At 46.6% G+C, this 14,709-nt stretch overlaps 3 protein-coding genes across 3 annotated transcripts; 2 read left to right on the forward strand and 1 right to left on the reverse strand.

Annotated features, from left to right (window-relative positions):
- Positions 1-8,188: 8,188 nt before the first annotated feature.
- PHALS_14865 (uncharacterized protein) lies at positions 8,189-9,607 on the forward strand. The gene has a single exon (XM_036407228.1). It carries the CDS (start codon positions 8,723-8,725, stop codon positions 8,945-8,947), a length of 225 nt encoding a protein of 74 aa, XP_036262998.1. The 5' UTR covers positions 8,189-8,722; the 3' UTR covers positions 8,948-9,607.
- A 6-nt stretch (positions 9,608-9,613) lies between these two features.
- On the reverse strand, positions 9,614-9,916 carry PHALS_02452 (uncharacterized protein; the record flags this gene model as incomplete). Its single annotated transcript, XM_024719978.1, has 1 exon — positions 9,614-9,916. One exon carries the CDS (start codon positions 9,914-9,916, stop codon positions 9,614-9,616), a length of 303 nt encoding a protein of 100 aa, XP_024572732.1.
- A 1,405-nt stretch (positions 9,917-11,321) lies between these two features.
- On the forward strand, positions 11,322-13,764 carry PHALS_02453 (aconitate mitochondrial; the record flags this gene model as incomplete). The annotated part of the gene is made up of 2 exons (XM_024719989.1): positions 11,322-11,384; positions 11,467-13,764. 2 exons carry the CDS (start codon positions 11,322-11,324, stop codon positions 13,762-13,764), a joined length of 2,361 nt encoding a protein of 786 aa, XP_024572733.1.
- Positions 13,765-14,709: the final 945 nt, after the last annotated feature.

The raw sequence follows: 14,709 nt of genomic DNA on the forward strand, positions 1-14,709 counted from the left end.
AGTGACAACTCACAAATCTATAGGTCTTTTTACGCACGAGATGACCACTGAGTGGGGTGTCATGGGCCTCACAGAGAATACGGTATTTAAAATTCTCATCGTGAGGGGCCACAAGTCGTGTTGCACTCGGCAAGTTGGTGCTATAATACAGCAGTCCATTGCACAATGAATATCGGTGCGACCGTGCTCGTAGTCGCGACAACATTTTCTTGTTCAGGTTTCAAAATCCTAGCTCCCGAGAGCCTGTAGCAGCGCTACACACATATCATCACTCGCGTACGCGGCGCGGATCAAATCCGTCACAGACGACGTCACAGTCGTGACATGAACAAGCTCATAACCTAGTCTACGTGACAACGCATCAGCCAAAGCATTCTGCTATCCTAGCTTATACTTCACCTTGAAGTTATATTCTGCGAAGAAAGAGAGCCACCTGGCCATCTTCTGCTAGAGGTGGGCAACTGAGTCGCAGTGCGTGGTGACGCACTATCTGTGTAGATTGCAAACGGCTTGGAGCCGAGCAGTTGAGACCTGGACTCGACAAGCGCATATTTCATCGGACGTAATTCCTCGTCGTGAACTGAGTAGTTTTTCTCAGCAGCCTCGAGGTGGCGAGATTCGAAAGCGATCACCCGATCTTGCCCCTCGGCTTCTGCTTGCAAAATTACACACCCGATGGCAAAGTCCGAAGCGTCAAAGACGTCACTAAAAGAACGATCGGGGTCTGGTAACGCCAGTATGGGCTCATGAAGGATGCTGTTTTTGCCCCTGTCAAAAGCATCCCGATGCTCGGTGTCACGCCATTCCGTACCTTCTTAAGAAGAGTCGATAATGGCAGTGCCATTTCAGCGTAGGTGTCACTGTTCTTGTGCAAATAGTTGCGAGTCAAGCCACTTGCACAAGTTCTTTTGATTCTTTGAAACCGACCAGTCCACAATGGCCTTGATCTTAGCGGGATTCGCTTGAAGGCCACGCTTCCCGATAAAGCAGCCTCAAAGGGATTATTTCGTCGACGAAGATGCACTTGTCTGCATTAGCATACAGCTTTTCGTGCGCATGCACTCAAGCACCGTTTTAAAATGGACGATGTGGTTCTCTTCAGTTGTCCTCCCGTACTCCGCACGACTGTGGGCGAAGATGTCGTCGAAGTATGTCTTTGAATACGCCCGGTGGGACCTGAACAACTACGTCAAAAGATGGTTAAATGTTGCTGGTGCATTTGACAGCCCTTGGCGCATCACCGGCCACTCCCAGAGTATGCCGCTCGGAGTGCTCATCGCTGTCAGCGGAATATCACTCGCTCTCATCAGCAATTGGTGATACCCATCGACCAAGTCGAGTGCACCGTACTTTGTACATCCGACCATGTTGTTCTGGAAAACATACTTCTCAGAAATCGGCGTCTGTGCCGGAATGGTGGCAGCGTTGAGCTTATTGTAAGCGTGAACGATACGCCACTTGCCGTTCGGCTTCCGAACACAAGACATGGGTGTCGAATGGGTTGACTTGCTCTCACTCACCATTTATGCGTCGTGCTTCGCACGGAAGAAGGCGTTAATGACGACACACTGCTCCTTGGCCAGGAGCCGTTGGCGTGTTACATTGGATGCAACGTCTAGAAATTCCTTCACCAAAGGATATAACGGATCCGAGGAAGAGCACCCAGTCTTGAGAGTGACGTTGGTGTCTTACTCCCCTGTCATAACGTTGACGAGGGTGTATAGCGGTTTGCAATCGTCTATGGTAGCTAAATTCTGGGTCAGGGTCAAAGCCCGTCGTCTTGCAGCTAGCATACGGCGTCGCCGTCGCCTATCCATAGAGGTTGTACGTCTCTGCGGGACCAGTGGGAACACGCACTCAGCGTCGTCCAGTGTTAGCCTTACTTCCTGCTCTACCGGAGCCTTAACGCTATTAACAACATCCAACGAAGAGCTGCTAGCTCCGCAATCTCCGTCCAGTGGATTACGTGCCACCTCACGCGCATGTGAAGGGCCTTGCCTTAGATGCCTCGAACGTCGTCCGATCATGCCACCCGCGGCACGCAGCGAATGCTCCGAAACGTGAGCAGTGCTCAGTGGCTTACGTGCCACTCCACGTGCATCATTAGGCCGTCGCCCTCGATGCCCCGCATGGCATGCAGCGACGGCTTCGATACTTGAACAGCGCTTAGTGGGCTACAAGCCACTCCACATACAGCCCGAAGCATGCTCGGGACGCCTGTCCGATACAACTTCGGTGTTCACCAAATCGGATACTCCGATCTCCAGCGCTGACGTTCTCGGTCTAGTGTCTGCGCCAATTGAATTTTGCCTTCTAGCAGAAGTGGGTTCATGGCTCACCAAAGCCCTACGAGGAGACGTGCGCGAAGCACCCAGTGTCTTCGACTTCCAGTCGATGCATGGCCCAAGGTGTTCCAACCACGTCATATCAAGGACGTGGTCATACCTTGAATCCAAGTCTGAGACTAAGCTATGTTTTACGCTTTTAAGGTCGAGATACTTGACAACGAGGTCCACAGGGACTTTCGGCATCATCACACAACTTCCATCGCTAAGCAAACAGTGACGGTATCACTCAGCCGCGCTTCCAGCGCCTCCGCATACAAAGGACTCCCTTCTAATGTTGAAAGGGACTCTTTTGGAGTCAATCATGGTCTTCCATGACTACTTAAAGCCGATCACGGTCGCTTTTACGACTAGCAAGCCCAGTTTGCACACACGTTCTGTGTTCAAGAGCACGGAGCTTTTCGGTGCTGGCCCCGTTGACCTTTGCCTCCTTAAGGCTCAACATAACTCATTTCTTCGCCAGTAGGCGCGGGGCGGCCTACTGGGCGTGATCGTTTTTCCGATAAACCAAGCGGGACGTCGGCTCAATGAACTTTTACGCGCCTTGCGCAGAGGACAACCAATCCGAAGGTGACGGGTGTCTCCACAGATAAAACACCGTCGGGTGTTTGAACGCCGATCGTCAGCCCGAAACGCTGCCTCCTCGTCCTCAGCATGACTGAGATCCATCGCCTGAGGCCCGCTCTTCAAGCTGCTAAGGTGTGCATTTCAGCCAAGTCGTACATTCTCAAAGTTGTATTCGGCTTTCAATGCCACATTTACTGCTTCTTACAAAGAGGACGGGTGCACCTGGAGGACTTCCATTCTGGCCAAACCAGTGCGAAGACCCTTCGTTAATACGGTAACTGTGACCGCCTCGGGAAGAGAATCGGCTGCCATACCGGCAACGAGAGTACGCAACTCCGGGACAAAGTTTACCAATTTCTTCTTGCCCGACAGGGCAGCAAGGAATCGCGATCGCACGCGATATGCCTGGTTAGGCGACAAGAACACTCGTGAAAGCTGCAGCTTTAGCGCCATCTAGGAGGAAAACACCGCTAACCGAAATGCCAGACGTCAGTGCCCATTCTCGCGCTCGACTCCTGAGCTTAGAGATAGCTAGCGCCACGCGCTATTGATCGGTCTGAGCATGGCGGACGCCATGGCCATCTTGACCTTCTTCACCCAGAGCAGGGGATTTTCTTCATCCTTGCTCTCGAAGTTCTTAACACTCACCTAGGCGGCTTGGGTCGGGTGGTGTTATCCGTCGCCGACGGTGGCGTCATGGACGCAGTCGATGCCAACATCTTCTGCTGCAAGTGCATTAACAGAGCTTTTTCGTAGCTTGTAAACGCCTCTAGACGTGCGCTGGTCACTTTAGGTCCTTGCAAAGCGAGGTGTTGCACGCCCTCAGCGTCAAGCAGAGGCATTAGTAAGACCTTACTGCATGCCCCGGGGCAAATAGAAGAACTACTCCATCCTCACACAGAGTCAGTCGTAACGACTCGGGTGTAGATTGACTACAAGTGCTACCAAGTGCAGCGGGGCTGCCGAAGCTCTTTTGCTTAGAGGAAGCTTAGTTAAAATCGGCGATCTTCGTTCTATACTTAGTACGAGCGGATCACAATCCGCTCACTCCAAGATTAACCACAATCTTAATCCAAGGCTAATTGACTCTTCCATCTAGAATGTAAGTTGTGTTTCTTGGTTTTATCTGCGGCAAGCCGCCTATATCTTGACTTATGGGTTTTCTATATGGTAAAACCTAATTAAATGCATACCTTCTGGCTGTTTAGGCCATGTACTGATTTCTTACTGAAGTGAAGCCACAACTTTGTGTGCTTACATCATTTTTTGTAACCCAAACCATACCAGGGCACGTGAAATCTCGTTATAGGAGCCTTATCAAAGCTCGATGGTGGCAAAGGCTCCTTCGCATCCTCAAATTCAGGCGCGATTTTGCTCTGCGCTCGTCGTCGGCTCAAGTCATCTTCGATGCGATTCATTGCGTGTGGGATCACGAATAATCAAGGCCCAGAGCCGGAGAAAATCTGAAGGGAACGTGGGTACGCCCACCCGTAGGGTGGTAGTGTAATCGGCCAGACCCATTACACATGTTGTGTGAGCAACATAATTCTGTGGTTAATATTAAATATAAACCCTGTATAGTTGTATATCCTCGATTCTGTTTCTACCACCTCTTTTTAAGTAATCATCTGCTATTTGATAGTGAGGAACACGCGGTGAAGCGTGATAACTTATTTAAGTCTTCCTCAGTAACTGCGTGTACACGGATGGACGATTTCCGTTACAGTAAAGCTGAAGGGTGGGAAAAATACATAAGGATGACTAAGGATGCAATGCAAATTGAGCGGTAGCGTTGGATTGTACCTCTGGGTATGGATAAAGGAGTTGAGTGCTCGAAAGCTGAACATTTGTTAGCAAGAAACATATTCGCCTGATGCAGCGCATGACACAGAAGATCATGCACGCACGATATGTCCTCCACACGCAATCTGCGAAGAGCAATCGGGTGGTGTGTAGTAGAACAAAGTAAAACATTGGTTTGGTGCGACCAGGAATTAGATACCGAATATTACCCATTCAGACTATCCTCTCTTAAAATGAATTTTGTTTTAAGGTATCAGCGTCTTGTTGGCCCCGGGATAACCAGCAATTTCTCACTCAGTACAATAGTCAGCACGAACTTTAAGAGTCAAAACTCCTCTGTGCGGGTGGTGAGCCTATCGTCCTTAGACGACCGATGCACAAATAGAGAGTATTATCCGTCGGATGAGACATGAAGTGTTCAGTAATCTTAGCTGCACGTTCCCAACCGAGAGCCTTTCAAGTCATCATTATTTTTGCTCGCGTAACAGAATTTTTGTGTATTATTAAAACTCACCAACAGATTTAGTAAGTACGTATGTAAAAATAAACCATATATGGGCACATGTATTAATAAACCATATATGGGCAAGAGGATATGTCCCACAAACCACAATTTGACTTTCGACTACAACAAGATGAATTGATCATATTTTATACGATACTTTGAGCCTAGCTGAAAAAGGACAACGGTGTAATATCTTACGCGCACTATCATAGGTGCATAATCCCGTACAATCTCCAAATAAGACTTCACAAAGGTCGCAACCATCGCGTCATAAAATAAGATAGTGCACTTGAAGTGAAGGCACTACAAGCACCCAAAAGCACCACAAATTCTTGTTTCTATCTGCACCTCACTCGCGCACCTATTCGATTGAAAGTCTTTAGCTAACTTTCTTGTCTAGCGTATGGTTCGAGAAGTCATCGAGAACGGCGCGGCCGTTTTGCCGATGTCATGAAAGCCTTGTTTGGTGACACAGGAAAGAAAGCACTGGATAGAAATGGTCACAGTGGCTCCCTAAGGCCTGACACAGCATCCCTAGATCCACTCAATGATATATGACCAAGCAACTTCCCGAGTTTAGGCATTATTTGAGATTTGTCTCACTTCTTTACTAATATACCCGTTTGTAGAGTCGAAGAGTCTTACAGCATCACCTTTGACGAGTTTCGATTCGTTATAATTTGGAATTGGCTCAGCAAATCGAGTGCAAGAGTTGCAGAGATTTACTCTTAAATCATTTTAGACGGATCCACGTCAAGATTCTGGTCTGATTCCTCAGATTTAACCCGTCGCGCCGCGGCGGAGCTCCGACACCTTTCTGCGTAGGACTACAACCCAATCGAAGTGCAAATATATGCTTGAATATTGCTTCGATCGCGCCTTCTGATAACGCGGCAAACCACTCCCCAAGAAGCCCGCTGACGACTGGTGCTGACTTCCGTGCAGACACACGAAGCGCACGTCGACGTCGAGGTGGACACTTGCTCCCGGTGTGTAAGCATGGGTATAGACAGCATCTTATGAGAAAGAAGAGCTAATTTATTCAACAGCTCGAGGTTTGATTTCGTCAAAATTGCCCTTGCTTCTTTGTTGCTTATGATTTGCCACTCTCCGTAAAGTTCGCCCAAGTAAGTTACAGTCTCGTGAAGCGCAATGCGCTGGTCTAGTTCCAAGTTTATAGCTTTGTCAGCAACTGTTTCAGCAGAGTCATGGGCGTATACAGCGCTATTTATAGCCTGAAAAGGAGGGTCCATGGACATTGTCCTCATATTGCTTGTCAAGCAGAGCTGGGATAGTACGACCCTCACGCGGCTAAATTCATGTAGGTCCTTTCCGAGACTCTGAACGAGACATGAATTTTCTCTCAGATGCGTGCTGAGTCGCGCAATCGGACGATTGGCTCGAGGAACCCCAAACCATTATATCGGACTGCTGCTCAGGATGAATGGGAGCCTAGCTAGAGGGAATTGTTGACACGCTGATTTGTCTTCAATCGAACGCTTTGCATTAAAGTAGCTCATGAGAAAGGGGTTGTGATAATGCTATTGTCAGCCCAAGTAAATACAGGATCGACGACCTAAGGGCAAAAAGGGTGTCACTCGATCTCTTTCTCTCCAATACCGTAATGGATCTAGTGTTGTGAAGGAGCAACCTGGGCTAAAACCTCCAGAATTTGCTCATGTAGGCAGTATATTAGTCTTGTTGTCGACAATGAAGTCAAGCGAATTCTACGCTTTTTAATATAAGTATGTCATCCGTAGTATACCCTGGCTTGCAGATGGCGCCACGCACTTGTAGCAAATCTCTTCGAGATGAAGTCGTCGATGTTGCTACAAATCGTAGCCAGATTGCTAGCAGCAATTCGATCAGAATCGAAAGTCTATCTTTTATCAATGCACAATGGTCCTGATCTCCGAGAGATCTACCCACAGAATTTAGAAATGTGCTTCCGCTGGTACCAAACACTCACTTCTGTATGTTGATAGACAGTTTACATTTGGTGCTAAAGCATACGCTCGAGCTCTGCGTGCACGGATTTGTTGTAGCATACATTCGAGCTGTGCCTGCACTTTTTTGACAACCAGATCGGCCTTATGGCTATGCGCGACTTTGATGAGATTATCTCTGACATTGCTCTGTGCATATGCACGATGCGGTCTAAACAACTAAGTGACCAGACAATTGAGCGTCGCTAGTGCGCGATAGACTGTTCCTCTGTCATTGTACTCATTGCAGTACGAGGAATGTTACCCCTTGTCATGAGCAGTATCCATCAACTATGTTCGGAACACAGATCAAGGTACAATCGATCATGCTACCCTGCAACACGTCCGTACCAGGTATTCGCATTTGGACTGAGGAGGTGGCTGCACAAAGGATTCTATGAGAACGAACAATTCGACAGACTAACTGACGCAGAAAGTCGATCCCACCGGAACCCCTTCGTGCTTGTCACGAAATAGAGAATCTATGGCATCGTACTGATCCCTTTGTAATTGCCAAGTTCTAACATTTTGTTCCAGGAATCAGGTCAATCTTATGTCGGTCACCCCGATCAGAGGGTAGCAGTTGTAGTGGGTAACTCTCGTCATATGTCTGCAGCTAAGGCTGAAAAAGATCCAATAACTTCTTGTATATAGCCGTTTCACGCCTCACACTCAATTCTGTGTTTTCAAAACAGACTCATCTGTGACGCAAACTCAGCTCATGTTCCGCTTCTGACGGTACTATCTCGATGATCTCAGCATTTTACAATATTTGCACACAGTACATTGGAGTACAACCAGGCTCTACGAACTATTATGTCTGGGGTAGTGAGGTGCAATGATATCAAGCTTGAACTTTTCATTATTTTTCGACCTTGTTCTCAACCTCAGTGTTGGAGTACACCTCAATGTATTTGTTGCCCAATTACCGAAGCGAATTTAAGCTATTATCCAATTCAGTAAATCAGCATTCAAATAGAGGCTTAAAACCAGTATATTTGTGACATATTTTTACACTTTTCACTAATTCATAACCATTTCATACACCGACAAACCGCACAAGGCGACACCCGCGGAATGCGTCTGACTGCAGTTGTCGATCTAGGCGCGATGTGGTCTTTTTTTCGATGACGATGGTCGATTTAAAACTACCTTTTCTGGTCAACGCAGATTTCAGACACCAGAATCAAAGATGCAAAAGACATGAATGTAAAGTTGCACAAGGAGCTGGTGATCCCATCTGCTCATTATCACAGAGCGTCTCAGAGGCGAGAAATATCCAACGTTCATGTAAAATTACCCAAACTTGCAGGTAATCAAGAGATACCTGCAAGACAAAACGCTGTTTGGAGAAGACTTTGAGGAATAATAAAACAGACTATTTGCCGAATAAGCCCTTTGCGTTATTGGAGAGGTTTGTCAAGCTTTCCTGAGGATGTTTCCGCGGGATGATTGCGATCTGGTATGGGCTCCGCTCCTGGATCCCAGCCTCAATTACCTAAGCTGTTAGCGCAGAAATGCGCCTGCGACCGCTTCATCGACGCCAAATTCACGATCAGGCAAGAAAAGTGCTCGCTCGTGCGACGTCAGCAGCTACTACCACTGCGCCACCAAGAAATTTATCTCCAGTTCGTGTGGATCAAAGTGTTTGTTTTTTTCTTTGGGGAGAAAACAGCTTGTTGAAAAGAAATCTAAAACGTCAGAGTGGATACGATTACTTGAAAATTTCAGCACCTCGGTAACTTTATATCTCGGTATGAAGAACAAGCCATTTTTTGTCGTGACCGCATACAAGACGGCGTGTTCCATCATCAGTAAGTTGACAAGAAAATGGCTTGGTTGCGTCGCCACGTCAGTGCCTTCTGAGCGTGCGTTCTCGACGAAGGAAGCGTTGCCAATGTAAAAAGCTGCTGCTGCGCTCACACCGGACATGTCTGGACACGTAGTGATTCTCACCCAGAATGCAAAGTCGGGCTTCAAAAACGATGTCGGTGCTCCAATTTCTGATGGTAAAGGTGATTATCTTTCAATTTGGAAAGCGATCTTAGCCTTCAGTTTTTGTTCTAGAATGCGATGGCATGGCCCATGAACAACGAATCTAAGTTGAATGCGTGACGCAAGTTCTGAGTCGCTTCTTGCTTTAGAATTATGATGATTCCGGTCTTGGGATGCGGTGAGGGCGCTCTCAACAGACTGGAGCAGATTTCTCCAAATTGTCGCTGCCGGGGCACGAGAAGCGTAGCGCGCTGTTTCAATATCCTAGAATTTTTCAATGTAAGCATTAATTTATTTTACGCAAGAAATCGCATTTTCTGAAATTTCGCTTGTGCTTCTTGGCGGTTTGACGCATACACACGCCGTTCGCCGCTGGACTCGCCAAAACCACGTCCTTGCTCCGGCCAACGCAATCAATGTTGATCGCTTGCCAGATTGAGTCTTGAAAAAAAAAAAGAGACGATCTTGATGCCTTCCAATTCATCAATTTTCTCGCGAGCAAGGAAAACCAATATAATGTGACCAATATAATGTGACCAATATAATGTGTCGGTGAATGGCTGAGTCATACCTATAGCCACCCAGAGATTGTGAATGGGGATGGCGTTGCGTACAAACAGCGCCTTCTTCCGATCATGGAACTGATCGAGCAGCTGGAGGACTTCAGAGCGGTATCCAGCAACGGGATCAGAAATGGCTTGTCTGTGACGAATCATTGTTGCGTCTAGTCGCTCTCGCTCTGCTTGGATTACAGTCGAGTGTCTTGCAATCATTCGTTCAAGTGTCGCAACAATCAATTTGTCTTTGAGTGCCCTTCAGGCGACCGATATAGCTCTCGTTCACTTCATGTATAGCCCCAAGACACTGTAGGAAGGCTTCCAAACCTTTTTTTTGCGATAGTAATTCAAGCTTTATATTTCGTGATTGGCCATCTCGACAATTTTGACTGTTGGAATTTGGTTCCCTATTTTTTATCAAGCGTGTCGCGCAAATACCAAATTAAGACATTGCTCTTTCAAAAGACATGTTTTAACTGCTATCACAAACCCCATTGACTCTGCCGGCTGCAGCGATCCAAAACGGTGTATATCGTACAGCAATAGGGCGTCGAAGACGCGATCGTCATATTCGGCGCCGAGACTTGCTACATCTTGGCTCGATTGAGTTTCACTTCAAACTTTCAACTATTGTTCAAGGCCAAAGAATATTAATCGTATTGAAGGACGGCGCTCCATAGAGAGACTATCATCGAGCAGATCAGAACATTTTTATCTTGTTGCCTGAAGCCGTTTCCAGACCGACTATGCCAGACAATACTGACCCTACACGCCTCTTCTGAGCCGACAATTGGGCATTTGCATTTGGCTTAACAGGCATGAAGCAACAACGACAGAGGAAAACTGTGTAGGCACAACTTGAAATCTACTTCTGAATAATTCGCACATAATTTCATAAATTGAAGATTCGGTTTGAAGAAACGAACACAATAGCTGATACCTGTGGATTTGTAAAATGGATAACGGCGTTCTTGTAAAATTATACCACTTAGCGCTAGAAATACCACTGCGATCAATAACGTTATTTTTGAGCAAATTTTCTAAATCAGCCACGTATTGCTTCCTCACGCATTTGTATCAGTTTCTGGAATCCAGCTAAGATGCTTTGTAGCCCTTTCAGTCAATTTACAACATATTACGTATTTTGTTTTTTTTTGTAGTGATGCCCTCAAATCGTTTTCGATAAACCTGCATACTCACACACTGAATTACATAACACTATTGATCAAATAATAGTGTGTATTTAGAAGGGAAGCTCTGATGGTAGCACAGAAGTGAGAAACATGGAGTAGTCACGTTTACAAGAAGAAAATGTGCGTCCCGACTTTGCTAAGCAGACCACCGGAAAACTGGGTAAATTTGAACCAATTTTTACACTCATGTCGTTACGTGCGGCTGAGATTGCCCGGAAATTACACAAAGAGATGACGTGTATTTGATACCAATATTAATTAAGGCCCGAGAGGGGCGACATTGTATTGGCTGTAATGTACAAAACTCTTCCTCCCATTTCGAAATCTCCTTGCAACCGGAATAGGCGTCCTAAACTAGTCGCCCTTAAAACATGTACGCCGTGTCGAAACCTGTGCGCACTATGCGTCAGTCAATTAGCTTGACGGTTTTGAAGGTGCGTCGAAATTAATAGATTAATTGCTGATAGCTTTCCGGTGAACAATGAATGGGCTAACAGCTCGTTGGTCATGTCATAGACCCGCATGTCATCTAGCTGCAGTGTGCCCGTGCCTCTGTCCGTACTTGACCCTAAGGGAAGTCCTACGATTGATCAAACCTATGAGAAAATTGAAAAGAATCTTTTTACCGTGCGAAAGACCAACGGCAATAAGCCGCTGACGCTAGCCGAGAAAATCATTTACGGCCATTTGGACGATGCTACAACGAAAGCAAAGCGTGGTGAAACATATCTGAAGCTTCGTCCTGACCGCGTTGCCATGCAAGATGCTACGGCCCAAATGGCTGTACTGCAGTTTATTTCTTCTGGTCTGCCCAAGACAGCCGTACCCACAACTATCCATTGTGATCACTTAATTACAGCTGAAAAAGGATCAGACTCGGATTTGAATAACGCCAAGATCATCAACAAAGAAGTGTACGACTTTTTGTCGTCGGCTGGTGCTAAATTTGGCATGGGCTTTTGGAAGCCTGGCAGTGGCATTATTCATCAGATTGTGCTTGAAAATTACGCATTTCCTGGAGGTCTGATGATTGGAACAGACTCTCATACCCCCAACGCGGGTGGTTTAGGAATGTGCGCCGTTGGTGTGGGCGGTGCTGACGCTGTTGACGTAATGGCCGGCATGGCATGGGAACTCAAGGCTCCTAAGGTTATAGGTGTAAATCTCACAGGCAAGCTGTCTGGCTGGACATCGCCCAAAGACGTAATTCTTAAGGTAGCCGACATTTTGACTGTAAAGGGTGGAACTGGTGCAATTGTCGAGTACTTTGGCCCTGGTGTCGATTCAATCTCATGCACGGGGATGGGTACAATTTGTAATATGGGTGCGGAGATTGGCGCTACATGTTCTACGTTCCCTTACACAGATCGCATGGGTGACTACCTGCGTTCAACCAAGCGTAGCGGTATTGCTTCAGCTGCTGAGTCTTTTCAGGCTAACCTTCGCGCTGACGAGGGCGCTCATTACGACCAAATTATTGAGATCAATCTTGACGAGTTGAAGCCGATGCTTAATGGTCCATTTACACCGGATCTTGGCCATATCGCCGGCGCCGACATGAAGGAAGCATCAGAGAAGAATGGATGGCCCACGAAATTGAGTGCTGGTCTGATCGGCTCATGTACTAATTCAAGTTACGAGGATATGACTCGATGCGCGGATCTAGCCAAACAGGCCAAAGAGGCTGGTCTCAAGTTCAAGGTGCCATATTATGTCACTCCCGGATCAGAACAGGTGCGCGCTACTATCGCCCGTGATGGCATCCTGGATACGTTTTTAGAGGCTGGGGCTACAGTGCTCGCCAACGCTTGTGGCCCTTGCATTGGCCAGTGGAACCGTACAGACATGCCAATGGGGCAAAAGAATTCAATCTTTACATCGTACAACCGTAACTTTGCTAAGCGGGCTGATGGTAATCCAGCCACGCACAGTTTTGTGACGTCACCCGAATTGGTAACCGTGAGCGCTATTGCTGGCATAACTACATTCGACCCTGCTAAGGATACGATCAAGACAGCCGATGGCAAGGACTTTAAGTTCACTGCCCCTTTCGGAAAGGAGCTTCCTCCTCGTGGCTTTGACCCCGGTGAGGAAACGTTCCAGGCCCCTCCACCATCTGGCGAGGGTCTTGTTGTAGACGTTGACCCCAACAGCGATCGTCTCGCTCTCTTGTCTGCATTCGACGAGTGGAATGGCGAAGATCTAACAGATATGCCGGTTCTTATCAAAGCGAAGGGCAAGTGCACCACTGACCACATTAGTATGGCTGGTCCCTGGTTGAAATACCGTGGTCACCTGGACAATATCTCGAATAATCTGCTGATCGGTGCCGAGAACGCCGAAACGGGCGAAACGAATAGTGTAAAAAACCAGTTTACGGGCAAATTCGACAAGGTACCTGCTGTGGCGCGCCAGTACAAAGCCAACGGCGTTAGCTGGGTTGTTATTGGAGACGAAAATTACGGTGAAGGCAGCTCTCGTGAGCATGCTGCTCTGGAACCACGTCACCTCGGCGGCCGTGCTGTGATTGTCAAGTCGTTTGCGCGTATTCACGAGACAAACTTAAAAAAACAGGGTATGTTGCCGCTGACGTTTGCGAACCCGGCAGACTACGACAAAATTACGGGTAATGACAAGGTGGCCATTCTAGGCCTCAAGTCGTTTTCACCTGGCAAGCCTTTGACACTGCGTGTGACGCCAGCATCTGGTGAAGCCCCTTTCGATATTACGGTGAATCACACGTTCAACGAGGAGCAGATCGCCTGGTTTAAGAATGGTAGCGCATTGAACTTGATGAAAAAAAACAGTTTCTAAGAGATTAGAGAATATAATTCAAAAGCGATGTGATGAAAATTCTTAATAATAACAGTACGTAATTCTATGATACTAATTTAATGTAGCCGATTGTGAATTTGCGTAAAGCAGAAGTTGGTGGATACGTATCTTAAAGAAGGACATAAGCTGCACATAGTTATATGTTACTTGACGCTTGTTAAAGATGACAACGTACTTGTGTGTATGTGTTATTGGTCTGGGTTGATACGTATGTCCGCTTGTTGTAACATGTGGGGTGTTTATATATGCATCTATTTTCACTATTCCGATATAGTCTAGGCGTTAAGGATAGCTGACTTTTACGAAATAGACCTGCTTGTGTGGAAACACCACGTTTCTTTCACTTCTTTGCGACCTTGTTTCTTACATTTACCTGCCTTCTCGAATGGGCCAAATAGGGATTCATAGATGATCGTCATTCTATGCTTGATGAAGATGATGTGAGGGTCGTTCATACGTATATATTACAGTTGTATCATACTTGACGTTCTTCAGAATACGTTTCCTGGTTTTGTCTACCTTTCGATATAATCCAGGCGTTAAGGAAAGCTGACTTTCCTTCAGCAGACCAGGCATCAAATATCGGTGTAAAAATATCATGCCATTCGCCACATCTTTGTACAAACTTAATTTGTAAACCAGTCTATTTCCATGTACCCTGCAACGGGGTTACACGAACCCTGATAACAAGGGCGTGTGTGTCACACGAGATGTGTATGGTGTGACCACACCCAAACAGGAATACGGTACGGGGCTAGGTAGCCAGTGGCTATGCATGTATTTAGATTTTACTATATATATTAAGTATATTTAGGAAAATCTAAACTACTCAAATTAAGATAAAAAAGTAAATAGAAATCAGTTTTGAAATCAAACCGAAGAGTCAATTAGCCTTGGGAAGGCAATAATTACTCTTGGAGTAAG

This window comes from Plasmopara halstedii (genome assembly GCF_900000015.1).
Source record: "Plasmopara halstedii genome assembly, contig: Scaffold_194, whole genome shotgun sequence".
Lineage (NCBI taxonomy): Eukaryota > Oomycota > Peronosporomycetes > Peronosporales > Peronosporaceae > Plasmopara > Plasmopara halstedii.